Genomic DNA, 22,352 nt, shown 5'->3' on the forward strand with positions numbered 1-22,352 from the left:
CCCCAGACAAACATCACAAAAATGCAGTCACAGATAGAACATCAGTATAGAAAAACTGGGAAAACATGCACTCAAAAGACTCCCAGGATTTTCAGTTTCTGCATGAATCTACTAATGCTTGTTAGCTGACTGGAGAGATTCTCAGCATTTTAAATAAACTGCATAAATCTACCAGCAAGAGTTGATAGTATAAAATCTTCAAATTCAAGCAGAAAATCCAGCAGAGAGGAAGGAGATTCTCCTGAGGACACACAGCGTAACTGGTAAGGTGTGAAGTGGGAGGGGTTATGGCCTTAAAGGAGCAGGCCTTCAGTGCTTGCCTCTAGGACTTCTCTATAGCCTCTCCTATCCTCTGGAACTCCCTGCCCCGGTATGTCCGGTCAGCCCCTACCCTGCCCACCTTTAGGAGATTCCTGAAAACTCATTTATTCAGGGAACCCTATCCCACACCCACCTAAGAACTGTACCCGAGCCACCCCCATCAGACCATCCCCTGCAGCATACCTTTTGTACCACTTCCCCCCTCCCTGTATAAAAATAATACATAGTACCTAGTGTTCATTTCTTCTGTAGGTGGCAGTATAACTCTACCTTGCTTAATATTATCAAAAAATCAAAGCATGATAGAGAAGAAGAGTTTATATCAAAAACATTTAGCCAATTAAAACAGTATCTGCATCCACATCTACTGTAGGCCATGATTTTAGGCATGTTCAATATGCCTGTAGGGTTTATTCAGCAACTGAATGAAGTGCTATTTAGTCCCTTTTATGTCTACTAAATAAACTTCTACTGCAAACCAAGCCGAATTTCTGCTTTTATCTGCCTGATCTGAATTTTAACTATTGTCAAGCAGCTTTCTGGTTCATAAGTGAAAAGTCTGTAATCTTCTACTATCATACAAATAAGGCCTTCTAATGAGACCTGGGGTGCACATGCAGGCAATCAATTTGTGTTGTCTCCAGATTACTAATATGACATTAATACTGATCAGTTCTGCCTAGAAACAAATTATTTGACGACTGGAGTCACAGAATGATAGAAAAATGTCACTCAGCAAAAAGCATGACACACAAGAACTCTTGGTTACTATAACCTATATTATTGACTCTGTATTTCTATGCCATTTCTGGGTATAATAAACTCTATAAGCAAACCTACTGTAAAGCCAAAAATGAACAGGGCAAGATGCAAAGTACATGGGCACAGGTAAGCACATAACAAGTGTTTTCAACTTTCTAAACGTTATACTCATTTCTAAAATGTTGTATTTATCAAGTACCGGAATTATGGCTTAAAACGTATATATACACTTTTATTGAGGAAAAAAAAACAACACCCTCTGGGTGATCAACGAACATTAAAGAGATTTAAAAATTCTTGCCTTTTGTTGCTGCCTTTTTGTTTCATTATTAATCAGCTGATGCACTTTGTGTTCTAATGAGGTCTCTGCATCCCTTTAGAAGTGATTAAACCTCAGACTTGTATCTTAGTGCAGACTTCTGGGAAATTCAGTGAGCCTATCATACAGGCAGGAAATAACATTTTGGAGATTTTCTGTACGCCAACTGTAAACAAAACACCTCCAGGTTGCCATATTGCATTGAGTTTTATAGAAAATTACAATGCTACAGATTGAAAAGGAAAGGCAATTTTTAATTAACGTGCTTATAAAGGCAAAAAAAAATCTTACTTTAATGCATTCCATACATTAGGGTAAAAAAAAAAATGCCACAGAAGTGGTATTGTCCCCTCACATTCTTAAAGGAGAAGTACAGCCAAACAGTGGAACATTGGATTACGAGCATAATCCGTTCCAGGAGAATGTTCTGCACTCCTGTGACCTGATTTCAGCTCACCCGTTTTCTTCCTGCCCTCATCTGGCACAGAGGCAGTAGTGGGAGCCATTGGCTTCTGCCGCTGTCAATCAAATATTGTGAGGAGGTAGTGGGGGGCAGGGACGAGCCACACTGTGTGTAACTAAAGATGCACACAGCCTGGCTCAGGAGTGAGTCTGCAGGTGTGCCACCATAGGAAGTGGAGAAAAGTTTATAGTTTACAACTACTTTAAATGACAACATGAATTGTGCAGCAATTGTCTATGCTATATAATTTTTTTGCTTTTTATTTGCTATATTTTTTCCAAGAAAGTGGAGTTAGCCTAAAGCCCCGTACAAACGATCAGAATTTCCAATGGAAAAAGTCAGACAGACTTTTTCCATCGGAAATTCTGACAGTGTGAATGCCCCATCGGAAATTCCGATGCATTCCATCGGAGTTTAGATAGAGAACATGTTCTCTTTTACTCTGATCGAATTATCGTCGAAATTCCGATGTGATTTTGGTCGGACAAAGGTCTGAGCGTGTGTACGGCTTTACTTGTCTCAAGGGTCACTTAAATTGAGTAGGTTACTCACATACAGTGCCTTGAAAAATAATTCATACCCCTTGAAATTTCCCACATTTTATTATGTTACAACCAAAAACGTAAATGTATTTTATTGGGATTTTATGTGATAGACCAACACAAAGTGGCACATACAGTATCTCACAAAAGTAAGTACAGCCCTCCTCACATTTTTGAAAATATTTGATTATATCTTTTTATGCGACAACACTGAGGAAATTACACTTTGCTACAATGTAAAGTAGTGAGTGTACAGCTTGTATAACAGTGCACATTTGCTGTCACCTCAAAATAACTCAACACACAGCCGTTAATGTCTAAACCGCAGGCAAAAAAGTGAGAAGCAAATGTCAGCTGCTTCATTGAAATCTATACAGGGAGATCGGTGCTTGTAACTGCCCAGGTATCGGGTCAAGCATCGGAGTATTTGCTCGAGTACACGTTTTGTGCAGATGCTTTGTATCACCAATGATACCGATACTAGTATCAGTATCGGTGCAGCCCTAACTAATAGTTGTTCTGTGGACAGATTCTCCCACCTGAGCTGTGGATCTCTGCAGTTCCTCCAGAGTTACCATGGCCCTCTTGGCTGCTTCTCTGATTAATGCTCTCCTTGCCCGGCCTGTCAGTTTAAGTGGGTGGCCAAGGTGGGTTTGCAGTTGTGCCATACTCTTTCCATTTTCTGATGATGGATTGAACAGTGCTCTGAGATGTTCAAAGCTTGGGATATTTTTTTATAACCTAACCCTGGTTTATACTTCTCCACAACTTTATCCCTGACCTGTCTGATATGCGCCTTGGCCTTTATAATGCTGTTTGTTCACTAAGGTTCTGTAACAAACCTCTGAGGGCTGCACAGAACAGCCGTAATTATACTGAGAGTAACTTACACACAGGTAGACTCCATTTACTAATTAGATGAATTCTGAAGGCAATTGGTTCCACTAGATTTTATTTAGGGGTATCAGAATATAGGGGACTGAATACAAATGCACGCCACACTTTTCACATACAGGTATTTATTTGTAAAAGAAAATGAAAGCCATTCATCATTTTTCTTCCACTTCACACTTATGTGCCACTTTGTGTTGGTCTATCACATAAATTCCCAATAAAATACATTTATGTTTTTGGTTGTAACATGAGAAAATTTCAAGGGGTGTGAATACTTTTTTCAAGGCACTGTAACTCTTAGAATATGTGTAAATGCTGTCTACACAGTCCTTACTGTTTTTAGTTATTTAAATGGAGATCTGAAAGTTAGCTTTTAATGTGATTTATTATTTGCCAGCATTTTAAGGTAAAATTCATCTAAAATTTATTTTTTTTTAGTTTTGGAGTGGAGAAGGATTAGGCCATCTGTCAAGGTTTTACTGCTGTGTCTGTTAGGAAGATTTTCACTCACTTCTGTTACAGTCAGAGAAACAGGAATCTCCACACTAAGGGCAAAGAAATCAATGAAAGTATGTCAGTGAAACCTCTGACAGATTTTTATTACTGTCTGTCTCCCGGTTGCAATGACTCCCTTCAATTCCTGTGTGGTCACCAAATAGGAGGACAAATCTCCCCAGCAGGGACCTAGGCAGCAATAAAACTTGAGAGATGCTCTTCTCCAGCTCTACTTAGTTTATATAAATAAATTCATATTATTAAATATAAATACAGGTTTGATCCAGAATTCCACTATAAACTGGGAATTAGGAATTTAACAGCCAATGGTACTCCTATAGTCACCAGAAATATTATTAAAGATACATACACCTTTGGTTTAAAAACTAGACCCAAAAGTAGGATAAGCCCCTCTAATTCTGATCTAGATATTAACTTAGTAAATTATATAATTATGTAAGTTCTAAAAAGGTAGAAGCAATATTTTAAAAGACCTTACTGAAATTTTTTTTTTTACACTTTTTATCTGTAAAATATATTTTTTGGAGTTTATTAACTGCTTGCCGACCAGCCGCCGCACTAATACGGTGGCAGGTCGGCTCTGCTGGGGCGTATGCCCGGCGGGCGCGATCGCTGCCGGGCACCCGCGATCGATCGTTACAGAGCGAGGACCGGGAGCTGTGTGTGTAAACACACAGCTCCCGGTCCAGTCAGGGGAGAAATGCCTGACGGTCTGTTCATACAATGTATGAACAGCGATCAGTCATTTCCCCTAGTGAGTCCACCCCCCCTACAGTTAGAACACACCCAGGGAACATACTTAACCCCTTCCCTGCCCCCTAGTGTTAACCCCTTCACTGCCAGTGGCATTTTTATAGTAATCCAATGCATTTTTATAGCACTGATCGCTATAAAAATGCCAATGGTCCCAAAAATGTGTCAAAAGTGTCCGAAGTGTCCGCCATAATGTCGCAGTACCGAAAAAAATCGCTGATCGCCGCCATTAGTATTAAAAAAATATATATTTATAAAAATGCCATAAAACTACCCCCTATTTTGTAAACGCTATAACTTTTGCGCAAACCAATCAAACGCTTATTGCTATTTTTTTTTTACGAAAAATATGTAGACGTATACGTATCGGCCTAAACTGAGGAAACATTTTTTTTTATATATTTTTGGGGGATATTTATTATAGCAAAAAGTAAAAAATATAATTTTTTTTCAAAATTGTCGCTGTATTTTTGTTTATAGCGCAAAAACTAAAAAACGCAGAGGTGATCAAATACCACCAAAAGAAAGCTCTATTTGTGGGAAAAAAAGGACGCCAATTTTGTTTGGGAGCCACGTCGCACGACCGCGCAATAGTCAGTTAAAGCAACACAGTGCCGAATCGCAAAAAGTGCTCTGGTCTTTGACCAGCAATATGGTCCGGGGGCTAAGTGGTTAAGGGACATAGTGGGGTTAATTCTAAGACAAGAGGGTTATACTGCGAGCTTCAGGAGATTGAACACTAGCAAACAAAGCTGTTAGTCAGCCAGATATAACCCCTTCCACCCTCACCATGTTCTAGTTTGTGGAGCAGTAGTGGCGTGGATCATACAGCCAGAGGGGTGGGACTTGTATCTTCAGTGAACTTCAAGAAAAATATTTTACAGTAAGTACAAAAATCCTGTTTTCTTTATTGTTTATTAGGGCAGTGGTCTCCAACCTTTCGGACCACTAAACTCACAATTTTGAACCCCTCACTCTGTGTCACATTGCTGCCTTACACAAACGCATCATTGAATCTCACCTCCTTATCCAGCCATGTGCTTGAGCTCTGTGCTCCCTCCCAGTCTATGATCAACGCTGCCATCGGAAGTGCCCTCTCATTCTTCTGTGATCAGTGGTCCAGGGACCACTGATTGGCGAGCGCTGCATTAGGAGACACACAGTTCATTCTAAGATGAGAGAGAGAGATGTATAGCAGTCCAAATGGGGTGCAGGCAACACAGCAAACACAATGCTATGAAGCTTTCCAAAACCACAGTGTAGTTTAGCTTGCAGCTCATTGATCTGCCTAAAGCACCTTGCTTCTGATGGCATCAGAAGAGGTCTGAACATCCATCTCGTACAACTTGGCAACTGAGGCACCTGGACACTCTCTAACTATCTGAATTTGGACCTAGAGAGACAGTGGGTCTATTAAGACTCCAACAGGGATTCAGGGTATTTTGGATTCCAATTTGGGCAGGACGCGACCTGGTATTATTACACCGGAAAGGCCCTGGGCCCATTTATTCCCTATCCCTCTTGGCTTGAGGAACACTCAGACGTAACCCTATCTCTATATATTGCTGCAGTCAAGAAGGGTCTATATCCATAGGTGAGTGAGCTTTTCTGTTTGATCCACTAACTTTTTGTCTACATTAAATGCTGACGCTGTATGACGTCACGTGGAGAGAGGGGAGGAGGGGGAGGTATGGGGTGGGAGGAGGGGGAGGGTGCACTGATTTTTTATCACTTGCCTGAAGAAGAGGTCCTGCGTGGCCTCGAAACGTTGCAATCCTTGTGATGTTTTCACTGCATTAAAACTTTTGGACGTTTTATGCGATACATGGTGTGCTGGCGAATATGTTCATATATCCATGAAATTACTTGGTTCGTGTAAAAAGAACCACAATTGTACTACTCTTCATCTGTGGCCCCTGATGACGGTCTATTGCCAGAAACGCATCAGGCATTTATGAATCATCAACTAGGAGAGTTTTTGTCTAACTGCCACTTTTTGTGGCATACGTGCTGTGTTTTATTGTTTTGTATCTGTATTTATTTATTTATTTTATATGCACTTTAGGTGCTTGCTGCGTGTATTACTATTAAGTGCCATCATGTGTACCTTTTTCTATTAAAACAATTTTATACGTCAAAACCTTGTTTGGCCTTTAAAGTCCCACCTAGGGGGCGATACTCTCTTTTTTGTCTACAACTTGGCAAACATCCAAACAGAATACCAGAAGGCTGCCTAGCAAATCTAAGAAACAGAAACCTGATGCCAAAAGGCCCACTTATCTAGTGGAGTGTTTCTGACAGGGAAAGGTGGAACCATGGGCCAAATCCTCAAAAGAGATACGCAGGCAGATCTGCTGTTCCGCCTGCGTATCCCTGTGCCTATCTTTGGAACTGATCCACAGAAGCAGTTTTCCAAAGATAGGCAGAAGATCCGACATCTGTAAGAGACTTACACTGTCGGATCTTAGGATGCAGTACCGCATCCGCCGCTGGGGGCATTTCGTGTCGAAATGCCGCCTAGCGTATGCAAATTAGGACTTACGGCGATCCACAAAGCTTTTCAGCTTCGTTTTTTCGCCGTAAGTTTTAGTTTGCATGTGTAAAATTAGGGCTGCTTTTACAAAGTGTAAACTGTTTACACCTTGTAAAAGTAGACCCTTCTTCCTCGCGACGCGTTTTTTTTTTTTTTTTTCCGCCGTATCTTTTTTTTTTCCCGACGCAACTTTTTTACCCGGCACGATCCTCAAAACTCGGCGTATCGTAAAAACACGCGATGCACATCGGGAAAAATGACGTCACGGGCATGCGAAGTACGTCCGGCGCGGGAGCGCGCCTAATTTAAATGGGAATCGCCCATTTGTATTAGGAACGCCTTGCGCCGGACGGAGTTAAGTTGCACTGCCGAAAATTTCCAGGTAAGTGCTTTGAGGATCGGCACCTAACTTGGGAGATTTGGCAGATGCGGCGTCGTACCGATTAGGGCGGTGCCATTGCTGACAATTGTCGGCAAATGCCGCCGATTTGAGATGCGATTTGACATCTTAAATCGCATCTCAAATCGTACCAGTGTGAACCAGGCCTCCAAGTTAGAAGATTTCCCAGTGTCTTTTGCAAGTCTTAGGGGTTGATTAACTAAAACTGTAGAGTGCAAAATTTGCAGCTGTGCATGGTTGTCAATCAGCTTCTAACTTCAGCTTGTTCAATTAAGCTTTAACAAAAAAAAAATGGAGCTGCACCAGATTTTGCACAATCAACCCCCTAGCCTTCTTTTGCTGGGTTGAAAGGGTGCTTTTTTTCTCCCGTGACACCCTCTATAAAGTTATTTAGAGAGGCAGAAAAGAGGTGCTTTTCATCAAATGACATGTGCAAAATGCATTTTTGGCACTAATGTTCCACAGACCAGCTTTTTAGACAAAGGCTCGTCTCCATATGTACAGACAGTAGGTCTATTCTAGATATCAGGCATATACTATCTGCAAGCTCCAAAACACAGCAGTGTAAGACAACAGGCATATGTTCCAATTGTTGGAGAATCAAATGATCAGTCAGGACTGACTAAGATCTGGCAGATAGACATCATTGACCAGTTGCAGGGCCGCGCCTGCTAGTCTTTTATCCATAGAATCTTTAAACAATAGAGCGCATCAGTTGTTATGCTTGTCACGTTTTGTAACCAACCATTAAATTCGCTATATGGACTACAGAGTTGCCGGCTCAATCCTTTTACTTGGTCTTGTAATGTTGCCCGGTATGGTTGAGGTAGGTGGAAGGCTGGTACCACCTTCCCTGGCCACCCAGGCTGCATGCTCGGATAAGGGTCTGGTATGGATTTTGAAGGGGACCACATGCTTTTTTTTTTGTGTTGATGTTTCCCCTTAAAATCCACACCAGACTCGAAGGGTATAGTATGGAATTTGGTGGGGATCCATTGCCATTTTTTCTACACTATCCCTGTTTTTTGTTTACTTTGACCTGTCAGAATCCCTGGCTGACAGTTGAATATGCCAGACAAGGAGTCACTGGTAGTTAGGACGCTGACAGGTTACAGCTTCCTAACAACAAGGCGGAAGCTGTCACATTTGCTAGTAACAATACCACTGCTAAATGCTTTGCTTCACACTGCAGGACCAAATGTTAGGAAATATTACATTTACACGGCAAAAGACAAGTAAACTATTACATGGATATTACAAATATTATGGGTATAATTTGTACACGGGACGCTTCTAAATGTACGTTCAGAGGCAGTTGGGCACTTTTTTCAACTGCCCCTGAACTCATTCAATGTTATCCTATGTGGCCATGTACACAGGCTCTTTTATTGCCGTTTTTAGGCAGTTGCGTTTTTGCCTATTGAAACGCTTCTAAATGCAAACGCGGCAAAACGCTGCTAAACGCTGCTTAACGTGGCATGTAAACGCGGCAAAACAGGCGTTTTAAACGTGTGTTACTAGCTGTCACGTTTAATCATTTAGGAGCAGTTGTAAAAGCGTCCCGTGTACATGGAGCCTTATGCTTGCACAAATGTTAAGACATTGGCAAATTGAATTTTTGATGGACTCCATTGTGTAGATGACAAGTTCTTTTTAGGGAGGCATCAAGGGTCCATTAGACCCCTAATGTTATCTCTGCACATTTTTGAAGCTGACTGAGCACAGATTATTCTCAATCATTTTTTACCGCAGCCAGGGAGGCCAGAGTTTGACAGCTCTGAACCCAAAAGTAAGCAGAGGTGATCACTTCCAGGTTCATTATTTAAGGGGAAGATCAGCAAATGGATGTTTGAAAGGGTTAATGAAAGTTGTCGATTTAAGAATGTTTATAATGACTTAAAAACCAAACGGAGATTTTTTTTGAGGCTTTAAAAATAAAGAAATTGTACTGACATAAATAGAGAGTTTACATTACTGACCTTGTTCTAAAAATGTTAAATACTCTATCTGTCTCTGGCTTCAATATTTTCAGAATCACTGACCTGGACCAAGCATGCAGCTAGTGAAAGCATTTGGAACAACATATCAGACAGAAAACTAGAATGCCAAAAGGAAAGTCAATGCAGCTTGTTTTTCTTAGTACAGCTTTCCTTTAAAGGTGGAGAACAAAATATACCGTAATAGTTCTAGCAAAATAAATACAGATAACAGCATTGTCCAAATCTGGATTCAATTTCCACAATAATTTGCTAAAACCTGTTTACATTATACCTATCTCATTTGAGTGAAAAACTCACTAGAACAATATGCTATTTGTCAGACTAGCTAAGTGGCTCCTTTTCTCGTGAACAATGTGCTAATAGTCTAGAGAGACCTTAACCGTATGTAATTGGATTTATGATTCAATGAGCTTGAATTCAGTTCACTTTTAACAGACAATAGCTTTTTTTCTAGCTAAAATGTGATTGCTGATGCTTAAATGGGTTTTCCAGTTTAATATAAACATTTTTGTATCCAATACCTCCCTTGAAACAACAGCTGTTCCTACCGCAAGATGTATAAGCCTTTTGTGATTGAATCATATGTCAGTTCTAACGGTTTGTGGTAATGGTATATGGTGGAAACTTTTAACACTGTATTAGGGGCTCTAGGGGAAAAAGATGTAAACAGTCCCTGAAAAAGAATGGTTAGAGATGAGATTTGAACTCTGATTGCACTTTAGGTCAAATGCTACTTCAGACCAGACTGGAGGACAGACAGGAATCATCCCACATGCCCAAAGGCATCTACGCAAGATTCTTTTTGTAGGGAAGGTCCACCCAGTGCCAGGACAAGGTCATCCAGCACCCAGGGCAAAGATTCCAAACTGCGCCAACCCCCCCCCCCCCCCCCCCCCCATTCATGATGTCCAGGTTTAGGGGATCCCATGCCTAACAGTTAATTTTTTGTTAAACTCACTGTCGCTGTCACTACTTCTGTAAGCCTTGTAACAGAATGAAGGCTCCCCCATCCCTACAGTAAACCATTGCACCCAGGGTAGGTCCTTGTCCTGGCCCTGGATTCACCAACCAACACTTGAGCCAAAGGATCCTCCGTATATGCACTGATTCATTAGAATCAACCAAGAGTCTCCGGTCACGCACTTTGACTAGACAGTTAAGGTCTGACAGAGCACAATATGGTGGCAACAACAGGCTGCATAGCAAGGCCCACCAGAAAAAACAAGACCAAAAGAATAGGTCCTAACTGTTTATCCAGAGGGTCGTTTAACACCGGGACTTATTAATGATGGAGGATTTTGAGTCTTTCCAGTACCCATTTACACTGACCACTGTTTCTGTGACCAGAACATATGTACTGTACAGTATATATTGTGTACAGACATTAGTGTGAGTATAAGAAATTAGAAAAGGCTACTGGTGTTCTATTTAATAGTTTTATCTTGTAACATAAACAGAAGTTAAATGTTATTGGTTGTGGTATTTACTGCTCATGCCACACCTTACTTTTCCCTGTTGGCACTGTATAACTTCCCGGAAACAAACAAAACTATAATATTGTAAGCTCCCAACCCAGACAGAATAGTTTGAGTGACAAACAAGCCTTTGGAGATTTGGTGGACTGAAATGTGATTTGGATCAAAAGATCTTTTGTCCATGTACAGTATGTTTAAATAAAATGTATGGCTGCTAGTGACATAACTTTTTCTTGCGTTCACATGACAAGGTTCTTCTACTTCTAATCAAGAGGTGGCAGCAGGGAGGTCCTTAATGTGGCAAAGAATGGCGCTATTGTTATGATGTCAGAGACATTGTCAAGTAAGCCCAATCTGACATGATGGCACACACGTTTTGATGTATTTTATGACTATGCTTGTCTTTTTGATACCATGTTAATAAATTGATATATATCTTTTACCTAACTACTCTCTGAGTTTACCTGTCTATACAGTACCGATATAGTCCTCTTGCCCCCTTCTCTTCTGATCTTTTGGGTCTTTGGGGTCCCTTAAGTCCTAATTCTATTCTAACTGACTTTTAGGATGATGGTACTACTACTTCTTTATTTCTCATACCAAGAGGTTCTCATTTAACCACTTGGTAACCGCTCTATAGCCGAAATACGGCTACAAGGCGGTTCCCTAACTCTAGGAGGGCGTCAATATACGTCCTCCCAGAGAGTCACAATTGCGCGCCCGAGCGGGCGCGCACACGCGATCACCGGCGCTCGGCGGGTCCACGGGACCCGCAGCAACACGGATCGCGGTAAGGAGCCAATGGAAGCGGCTCCTTACCACGTGATCGCGCCGTCCAATGACGGCGCGATCACTTGTAAACAAACCGGCGTCATGTAATGACGCCGGTTCCTCCCTCTCCTCTCTGTACCGTTCGGTACAGTGTGAGAGGAGAGGGAGGGGGGGGGGGATCGGGCGGCAGCAGCAGCTGCCGCACTGTGGGCTGGATCTGTGACAATTGCAGTCACAGATCCAGCCATCCCTGCGCAATACTCTGCAAAATAAAAATAATGATGAGTGCAATACTCTGCAATACCCCACCCCATACTCTGCAATACCCACCCCCCCATACTCTGCCCCCCATACTCTGCAATCCCCCCCATACTCTGCAATACCCCCCCCATACTCTGCAATACCCCCCCATACTCTGCAATACCCCCCCCCCATACTCTGCAATACCCCCCCATACTCTGCAATACCCCCCCCCCATACTCTGCAATACCCCCCCATACTCTGCAATACCCCCCCAATACTCTGCAATACCCCCCCAATACTCCGCAATACCCTCAATACTCCAATACCTTGCAATACGTCGCCTATGGGGATTTTTAAGTAGCAACGTTTGGCGCAATTTCACGAGCGTGTGCAATTTTGAAGGGTGACATGTTGGGTATCTATTTACTCGGCGTAACTTCATCTTTCATATTATGCAAAAACATTGGGCTAACTTTACTGTTTTGTTTTTTTTTAAGCACAAAACTGTTTTTTTTTTAAAAAACACGCGTTCAAAAAATTGCTGCGAAAATACCGTGCAAGATAAAAAGTTGCAACAACCGCCATTGTATTCTCTAGGGTCTTTGAAAAAAAAGCATATATAATGCTTTGGGTTTCTATGTAATTTTTTAGCAAATAAATGATGATTTTTACATGTAGGAGAGAAATGTCAAAATTGGCCTGGGTGTTCCAGAACGCCTGATGGTGCTCCCTGCATGTTGGGCCTCTCTATGTGGCCACACTGTGTAAAAGTCGCACACATGTGGTATCGCTATACTCGGGAGGAATAGCAGAATGTGTTTTGGGGTGTAATTTGTAGTATGCATATGCTGTGTGTGAGAAATAACCTGCTAATATGACAGAAACTAGATTTTTTTTTTTTTTTACAGAATTTTCAGTCTTTTTTCTTTTATAGCGCAAAAAATAAAAACCGCAGAGGTGATCAAATACCACCAAAAGAAAGCTCTATTTGTGGGAAAAAAAGGACAAAAATTTCAGATGGGTACAATGTTGTATGACTGAGTAATTGTCATTCAAATTGTGAGAGCACCGAAAGCTGAAAATTGGTCTGGTGATTAAGGGGGTTTTCGTGCCCAGTGGTCAAGTGGTTAAATCATCCTCATGATGGCACACCCAAGGGGATACTGATCCATTGTGCCATTTTTCTTCGCATCATGTGAAATGCATTGTGTTATTCCATCTTACAATTCTTTGATATGCATTACCAAAGTTGGCATTTATGTACCTTGATACTATGGTTTTTATACAATTATAAATCGAATAATTGTTTTTATATTTTGATATTCCTATGTTGTTACATCCCTTTAAGTGGCACAAATAAAGTCACAGTGTTGCAGTCTTTCCTTCACCCCTATTGAGTGGTGTGTGTGTGTGTAAAGGCATACGATATTGTACCCAAGAGAATGTGTCCATGATGGACTCAAAGAAAGAAGAGAACCAGTGTCTGGAGTGTATAAGGACAAAGAGAGTAGTGCTATAGTGTGGAGACGATGAATAGTGCTTGTAGGACTTGGGGAGGGGGAGGTGACCCCAGAAACTGGAACTGGATTGCAATGTATTACTACAGTTAAAGTGGAACAAAGCTTGCGAATTTGTCATACCTGGATGGTAATTTATCTGTAATAACTTCCACCCACTGGAATTTTCTATTGTGGTGGGTCTTCTCTATTGACTCTACATGTTGCTCACATAAGCCCTGTACACATGGCCAGGTATCCCGTCTGTTTGAAAACCATCAGTTTTCCCGATGGGATTCCTGCCAAGCTAGCCTTGAAAAGCCATGTATACACACGGCCACACAAAAGACCCGTTCTTTTGAATGGCAAAAACGCAGTAACGTCAAAGACTAAGACGAGCCGGCTAAATTAAGTTCTATGCTACCGCACATGCGTCAAATTGTTATCGAGCATGCGTGGTTTATTTCCCCTTCAGGTAAGCATACAGGCGACCGGTTTTCTCGGCAGGAAACACTCTGCCGGGAATACCAACGGGAAAATAGAGAGCAGGTTCTCTATTATTTTCCAGCATTTTTCCTGTCAGGAAAACTGCTAGGGAGCATACACGCGATCGGGATTCCCGGCCAAAAGCTCTCCTGGCAGTTTTCCTGCCGAGAAAACCGGTCGTGTGTACAAGGCTTAAGAGAGAAAATGCAACTGTTCAATTCCATTTTCCATGTTTTGTGTATCAATTACTGTAATTGGTCTATGTGCTAAGGGGGCTCTTTTAACATGCTATACAAATTCTAGAAGCACTACAAGAGCACAGGCGATACATCCACAATAGCCCAAAACAATGGCCTGAATTACTGACCCTAAAATACTGCATTCTTCACAGACAATTATCTTATACTTGAAATATCGCTTTGAAGCGATGATTGACTAAGTTGCTCATTATTTGGACATATGGGACATTTTTGATTCATTACTCATGACTTATCTGTGATGTGCTGCTGAAATAACCAGAACACTATCACAGAGTAAGCAAAATATTCAGAAGAGCTTGTGTGAACAAACTAAGGGCCAATATACACCGCTTCTCTCAGTGCATTATAATGTGAAATAGAGAAAATGGCTAATCCATTTAGCTACGCAGAGGCAGAGAATGAAAAGAAATATGTTCACTTTGCCTTGATAAAACCTGCATGAAGATGGGATTTGTGCTGAAGTATATACTGTATATTACCTTACCAGGATTTTCTCTCTTTAAAAATATCTATATATTTATTTTAAATGTATACACAGCATTTGATCCTCTGCGTTTTTGTGCAGGTTACAATAGGACCCTTGTTCCACTACCAAAAATGTTAACATATTATTAAACTAGTTTTGCATCACCACAGCACTTTGTAACTGCAAAGCTTCCTCAATCACTTATTTTTTGGGGGAAAAAGCTACACCTCTTATGTCACATTAGGAGAAAGTGTATGAATACATCCTCTGAAAAGTTTCCGCTCCTGTTCAAACCGGTGCGACTTGTAATGCGGTTTGACAGTTCCATATCACCATGACTCATGTTGCAGCAATTATAAAAAAAGGATCCTGCACTACTTTTTACTGATTTCATTGTGACTTGCACAGACTTCTGTTAAATGAAGTTGCAATGAAATCGGCAGTGCAAATTGCAATGATGTGCAGCTTTGAAATCGCACTGAAGTAGCACAAATTCAAAGCCACACCGGTGTGAATGGGGGTTTAAAGACAATGATATTAATAGAATAAGACACAATACTTGACTTTACTAGTGGGTGGTCATGACATCCCCGTACAGGAGTGGAAGTCCTCTGAATTTAATTAGTGAAATGTAAAACCCTTTAAACTGCCTGCAATGGGTATCTGGAAGGAGAGGCAATTTCTACATAAGCCATTTTGCAATTTGTTGTTATTAAAAATAACCATTCCAATTCAATCGGCAGGCTCTGTAATTTGCTGTAAAAAAATAATAATAATTCAATGCAATATGACAAGCTGGTGGCATGACGATGTATCGATATTTTCTGCTTGTGCAATTGACGTACTGATTTTCGCAGAAGTCTGCACTAAGACAAAAGTAACATTTTAGCCATCTCTTGTAATAGGAATTTGTTCACTTCCTGACACAGACACAGATTTAGCTGCTGCGATATATAACGTCTTTATAAATAAAGCCACGTTTCATAAACAAACAAAAATATTGCTTTTTGATAAACAAAAGTGCAACTTTAAAATATAAGAAAACCCCAAAAAAACTGTAAACTCTATTGGCTGTAATGCCATTGCACATATTACCTGAATAATTTACCAACATTAAATATAAAAAAAAGCCTTTCACTTACATTTTACATTGAGATCGCTTCATTGGTTGCCAGTAAAAGACAGAATCACTTTCAAGGCACTCTGTCTAACGCATAAGTGCGTTCAAGGAAATGCCCCCCAATGTCTATGCGAAAAACTAAAAGCTCACAACCCCGATCACGTTCTGCGATCCACCAACCAAAATCTACTCCAGATACCCAAAGCCAGATACAAGTCCAAAGGAGAACGGAGATTTGCAGTCGAAGGACCCAGATTATGGAACGCTCTACCAACCAACATCCGATTGGAGGTGAACCACTTGGCCTTCAGAGGAAAAATCAAAACCTATCTCTTCTGAGGGCAAAAGTTTGAGGCCTCGTACACACGACCGAGTTTCTTGGCAAAAACCAGCAAGAAACTTGCTGGGAGATATTTTTTTGCAGAGGAAACCGGTCGTGTGTACACTGTCGAGAAACTCGACGAGCCAAAAAGAGAGCATGTTCTCTATTTCCTTGACGGGAATGGAGAAAATTGGCTTGTCGAGTTTATCGACAGCCTAACAAGGAACTCGACGAGGAAAATTATGTGTTTCGCCCGTCAAGTTCCTCGGTCGTGTGTACGAGGCTTCACTCAGAAAATTGATACTAAGCGCCCAGAGGCGATTCAGTTCGCATGTGTTGCGCTATATAAGTTTCTCACTCACTCTTATTTATTTTTTCTTTCAGCAGCTTAGTAGATGCCTCCTGCTTATTCTTTTGTGGTAGTGCAGTGTTAATTTTGATGTCAAATTTCGATTTAGTTTTAGTCATAGTCTTTTGACTAAAATGCCATTTAAGTTTTAGTTGTATTTTAGTCATCTGAATTGTTTTATTTTAGTCGACTTAAAAAGTGTTAATTAAGTTGACAAAAATATTTTTTGTCTACAAGATTAACACTGCAGTCTGGAAAGGATTTGGTGAAACAAACAGTTATTTCTTCAGAACAGAAGATGATAGGAATCTGCAACCCTTGTTAAAGCCTACAACATCCAAAGGGGATTGTTTCCTCTCAACAAAAGTGAAGCTACACTTTAACCACTTAAGACCTGGACCTTTAGGCAGCTAAAGGACCCGGACAGTTTTTGCGATTCGACACTGCGTCGCTTTGACAATTGCGCGGTCGTCTGACGTGGCTCCAAAACAAAATTGATGTCCTTTTTTTCCCACAAATAGATCTTTCCTTTGGTGGTATTTGATCACCTCTGCGGTTTTTATTTTTTTGCGCTATAAACAAAAATAGAGCGTCAATTTTGAAAAAAATGCAATATTTTTTACTTTTTGCTATAATAAATATCCCCCAAAAATATATCCAAAAAATGTTTTTTCCTCAGTTTAGGCCGATATGTATTCTTCTACCTATTTTTGGTAAAAAAAATCGCAATAAGCGTTTATCGGTTGGTTTGCGCAAAATGTATAGCATTTACAAAATAGGGGACAGTTTTATTGCATTTTTTTATTTTTTATTTTTTTTTACTACTAATGGCGGCGATCAGCGATTTTTTTCGTGCCTGCGACATTATGGTGGGCACTTCGGACAATTTTGACACATTTTTGGGACCACTGTCATTTTCACAGCAAAAAATGCATTAAAAATGCATTGTTTACTGTGAAAATGACAATTGCAGTTTGGGAGTTAACCACAAGGGGGAGCTGAAGGGGTTATGTGTGACCTCATTTGTGTTTCTAACTGTAGGGGGTGTGGCTGTAGGTGTGACGTCATCGATTGTGTTTCCCTATAAAAGGGAACACACTATCGATCACGGCGCCACAGTGAAGAACGGGGAAGCTGTGTTTACACACAGCTCTCCCCGTTTTTCAGCTCCGGGAAACGATCGCGGGACTCCATCGGCGATCGGGTCCGCTGGTCCCGGAGCTTAGGACCGTGTCGCGGGCCCAACCCACGGCTGGGCACTTAAAGAGGACGTACCTGTACGTGCTTTTGCCCAGCCGTGCCATTCTGCCGACGTAAATGTGCAGGAGGCGATCCTTAAGTGGTTAAAGCAGGGGTCTCCAAACTATGGCCCTCCAATTGTTTAGAAACTACAATTCCCATCAAGCCTTGTCATGTCTGTGATTGTCAGAGTTTTACAAAGTATCATGGAACGTGTAGTTCTGCAACAGCTAGGGGACGTAGTTTGGAGATCCCTGCTTTAAAGTACATCTACAGTCAAAACTTTATTCAATTTTGGATAGAACGTGGAGGGTCATGTTTTAATTGCTTTCTGTGATTTACTCTTTCTATTTTGGTTGGTGACCACTGTCTTTGGGAAAGAAAGTGATAGGAAATCCAAACTTTCACACTTCCTTCAGTGGGGATACCTGTTCTGGCCGTGCCTGTGCTTTACAACTGCATAAACTATGTGTCCAATCATCTCCTGCCTTTAGAAGCTAATGGAGCACTAATGTGTAGGCAGGGCATTGAAGACTTCTGCCTTGTACACACACTCAGGATTTCCAACGGGAAAAAGTCAGTTGGGAATCCCGACGGGAATTGCCGTCGGTTTTTGGCAGTTTTCCAATCGGAAAAACTGCGAGGGAGCATACACACGGCCGGGATTCCCAGGCAAAAGCTCTTTTTGCAGTTTTCCCTTTGGAAATCCCGGCCATGTGTACGAGGCATAAGATCGCTGGATGCTGTTAGATCAAGTTAGGAATGTATCTGAGGGTTTGGTTACATCAGAGGAATTGGACAAAATGGATAAATTCTATTTCTTTTAAAGTGTATTTATACTTGAGAGAACACAGCCTCAGTACTGGTTCTCACATTCATCATCAATTCCCCGAAGGCATGTAGTGTTTTTGTCATTACTTTGCATAACAGGTGTGATAAGAGATGGAGCCTGAACTGTTGTGGGAATTTATTTGTTAATACCGTACAAGAATGCACTAGAATCTTTTTCACTCTGTATATAATTTGTCTGATTTTTGATGATCAATCTAGCAAGCCCACCATATCAGGCCCTTTTATCAATATAATATGTTACAGTATATACTTTCAAATATAAATAAGAATCAGGAGCATATATAGAACATCTTCGAAAATGTGTAGACTCGTTAGATAAATATATAAAAAGTGAATCTGAGCTTGGATCTAGAATAGGTCTATATTGTAAAGCTGCTAGCACGTAAATTCTGATACCAAATAAATATAAAAATGTATAAAAAAGATAACAAGAAGTAAATGAAAATATTTAAAAAATGTGGTGCTAAACTTCTATGTAATAATAACAATAGATCACAAACATAATCATTTAAAACATATAGCGGAAATATACTATGTGCAGGTGACAAATAATTATGAAAAGTGTCAATAGTCTTTGACAAATCACAATGTATAAATATATTCCGTGTACACAAAATGATGTCAATCAACCATACATTTAACAATCAGTGTCAAATATCAATGTGCAATGGAATTCACTGAAAAAGTTAACATTCCAACACAGAACAAAATGTAAAAGTCTCAGTAAGAAAAACTGTGTCTCATGTGTATGCCAATCGACCATACACACAACAATCGTGATGTCCACTTAATGCAAAATAAACACTCTTATGTCCCGTACACACGATCGGAATTTCCGATGGAAAAAGTCAGACGGACTTTTTCCATCGGATTTTCTGATCGTGTGTAGCCCCATCTGAGTTTTTTCATTGGATATTTCAATAAATTCCATCGCACTTGAGATATAGAACATGTTCTATATTTTTCCATCGGAATTCCAATGTGATTTGGCCGGGCAAAAGCCTGATCTTGTGTACGCAGCATTATCTGTGGTGATCCCACTAGGAGGATCAATCTGTGTATCCCAAGGATGGCCTTGGGATACACAGATTATTGGCACCATTCATAATTATTTCTCACCCGTACATGGTATATTTGCACTATGGGGTAGATCCACGTACCTGGGCGCATTATTACGCTGGGCGCAGCGTATCTAAGATACGTCACCGCAACTTTTTTTTTTTTCGAATCCACAAAGAATTTGCGTCGTAAGTTACATCGGCGTAGTGTATCTCTGGCGGCGTAAGGGCGCGGAATTCAAATGGATGTAATGGGGGCGTGTTTTATGTTAATACGTCGTGACCCGACTTAAGCAACGTTTTTTTAAAACTGCGCATGCGCCGTCCGTGGGGGTATCCCAGTGCGCATGCTCGAAATTAACCCGGAAACGTCATTCTACGCAAATCCCTATTCGCGAACGACTTACGCAAACGACGTAAAAATTTCAAAATTGTATGCGGGAACGACGGCCATACTTAACATTGAGTGCGCCTCATAACAGCACCTTTAACTATACGCCGGAAAAAGCCGAACGAAAACAGCGTAAAAAAATGCGCCGGCCAGACGTACGTTCGTGGATCGCCGTAAATAGCTAATTTGCATACTCGACGCGGATTTTGACGGAAACGCCACCTAGCGGCCGCCGAAAAATTGCATCTAAGATCCGACGGCGTACTAAGACGTATGCCTGTCGGATCGATCCCAGATGCCGTCGTATCTTGTTTTGTGGATACAAAACAAAGATACAACGCGGGAAATTTAAAATTACGCCGGCGTAATCCTTTTGTGGATCATCCCCTATATGCTTTAATAAATATTTATAGAGGTTCAAAGTTGCACTTTTTATTATTTTTTTGGTTAGACTAACCAGATAAAATAAATTGTTTTATATTATCTTTGAACATCACTTTTTTTATATGATCTTTGAACAACACAACATTTGAACATGTTTGTTTAATCTTGATGAAGAGTCTGATATTTACAAAAAAATGGTACCAGTATATAATAAAATGAATGGTAGATGAAGCTTATAAATATGCGAGCTTGCTTGGTACTTACAAATATAATAATATTCATGTCCAGGACGAAACTCAAACCCCAGAGAGAATGGCGTAAACAGCTGGAATTTTTCAGAAAACTTCAGTGGTCCATTAGGGGAATCTGGACGATTGCATTCCCATCGTTTGAACCCCTTCTGCCGATGGTCGCATGAGGCATGGCCATCATAATTGACCATATAAAGAATGTAACGCTCCATCCTGTCTGCTGGGAGAGGAATTTCATAATGGGGGCAGTAAATATCCAGGTAATCATTGATGCTCACATCCACAGTGTAGTCACCATGATGGAACCTAAGGAAAAGAAAGAGAAAAGTCAGATATTCAGTTTCATTTCTCCTTCGCAGTAATTTCTCTGTAGACAGGATTTTCATGGTCAGACAAAAGCTAGCAGATTAAAAAACATCTTTTCTGTTGGAAAAGATCCAATTCGCTTTATAGTAATGGAAGCGTATGCATTTCAGAACAAAAAAGAATACAGCTGAATGAAAAGGAACAAAGGAAATAAACACTTGCTATGAATAGATCATTGATTAGATTAAAAAATAATCTGGATTCAATTTTGTATCATTGACTCAAGGATTATGCTTCTTTGTACAAATTCCTTTCTGGCAGTAATATACGCCGTAAAATATTCAGATGGTCTCTCAATTAATGCAAAATATTTCATTTTAAAACTGAAATATAGTAGTAGGATCATTTATCGTATTAGACATGGCAAAAAAAACGTTATGCTACAATGGAAATTGGAAATTTAAAGAGGTAAGTGGTGCAATGTAATATCACAATGTGCTAGTATACATTGCACACTAGCACATTATGAGAGACTCACCTTAAAACCCTCCAGCAGCGCACTGTCACTGCTGACAGAGCTTCCATCATTACCTCCTTCTGGGTTTGTGGCATAGAGCTCTGAAGGGACAGTATGGGGCACTGCTGCCCACTGGAATATCTCCTAAACTGTGCACGTTTAGGAGATATTCATTTTACTTACAGGTAAGCTTTATTATAAGCTTACCTGTAGGAAAAAGTATAAAGCCTCGTACACACGACCGAGGAACTCGACGGGCGAAACAAATCGTTTTCCTCGTTGAGTTCCTTGTTAGGCTGTCGAGGAACTCGACAAGGCAAGTTTCTCCATTCCCGTCGAGAAAATAGAGAACTTGCTCTCTTTTTGGCTCGTCGAGTTTCTCGACAGTTTCCTCGACGAAAATGTACACACGACCGGTTTCCTCGGCAAAAAAATATCTCCCAGCATGTTTCTTGCTGTTTTTTGCCGAGAAACTCGGTCGTGTGTACGAGGCTTGAGAAAAGAGTTTACTACCACTTTAAAATAATAAAAAAAAACATGTCATACTTACCTGCTCTGTGCAAAGGGATTGCACAGAGTGGCCCCAATCCTCCTCTTCTCGAGTCCTCTGCTAGTGTACTCAGCTCTTCCTCTTCTGTGCCACCATAGGAAGCTACCAATGGCTCCTGCTGCTTCCTCTATGTCCAGTCATGAGGAAGAAAGAGATTGCCACTGCATTTGGGCACAGAGCTGGATTGAGATTGGGCTTAGGTATTAGTATTTAGGGGGGCTTGGGGGAAGTTGAACATAGAAGTTATTTTTTATTAATGCAGAGAATGCATTAAGGTAGAAAAAATAAGCCTTTACCTACTTCCAGACTGCCC

General features: G+C 40.7%; 1 protein-coding gene across 1 annotated transcript in view; it reads right to left on the reverse strand.

Moving 5' to 3' along the window:
- Positions 1 to 22,352, reverse strand: part of EFNA2 (ephrin A2) — a 394,309-nt gene that overhangs the window by 75,040 nt on the left and 296,917 nt on the right. The window contains exon 2 of the mRNA XM_040323691.1: positions 20,680 to 20,972. Within this exon, the coding sequence (XP_040179625.1) occupies positions 20,680 to 20,972 (293 nt within the window). The remainder of the gene's footprint in view (positions 1 to 20,679; positions 20,973 to 22,352) is intronic.

The sequence above is a fragment of the Rana temporaria genome, chromosome 1 (assembly GCF_905171775.1).
Source record: "Rana temporaria chromosome 1, aRanTem1.1, whole genome shotgun sequence".
Classification (NCBI taxonomy): Eukaryota; Metazoa; Chordata; class Amphibia; order Anura; family Ranidae; genus Rana; species Rana temporaria.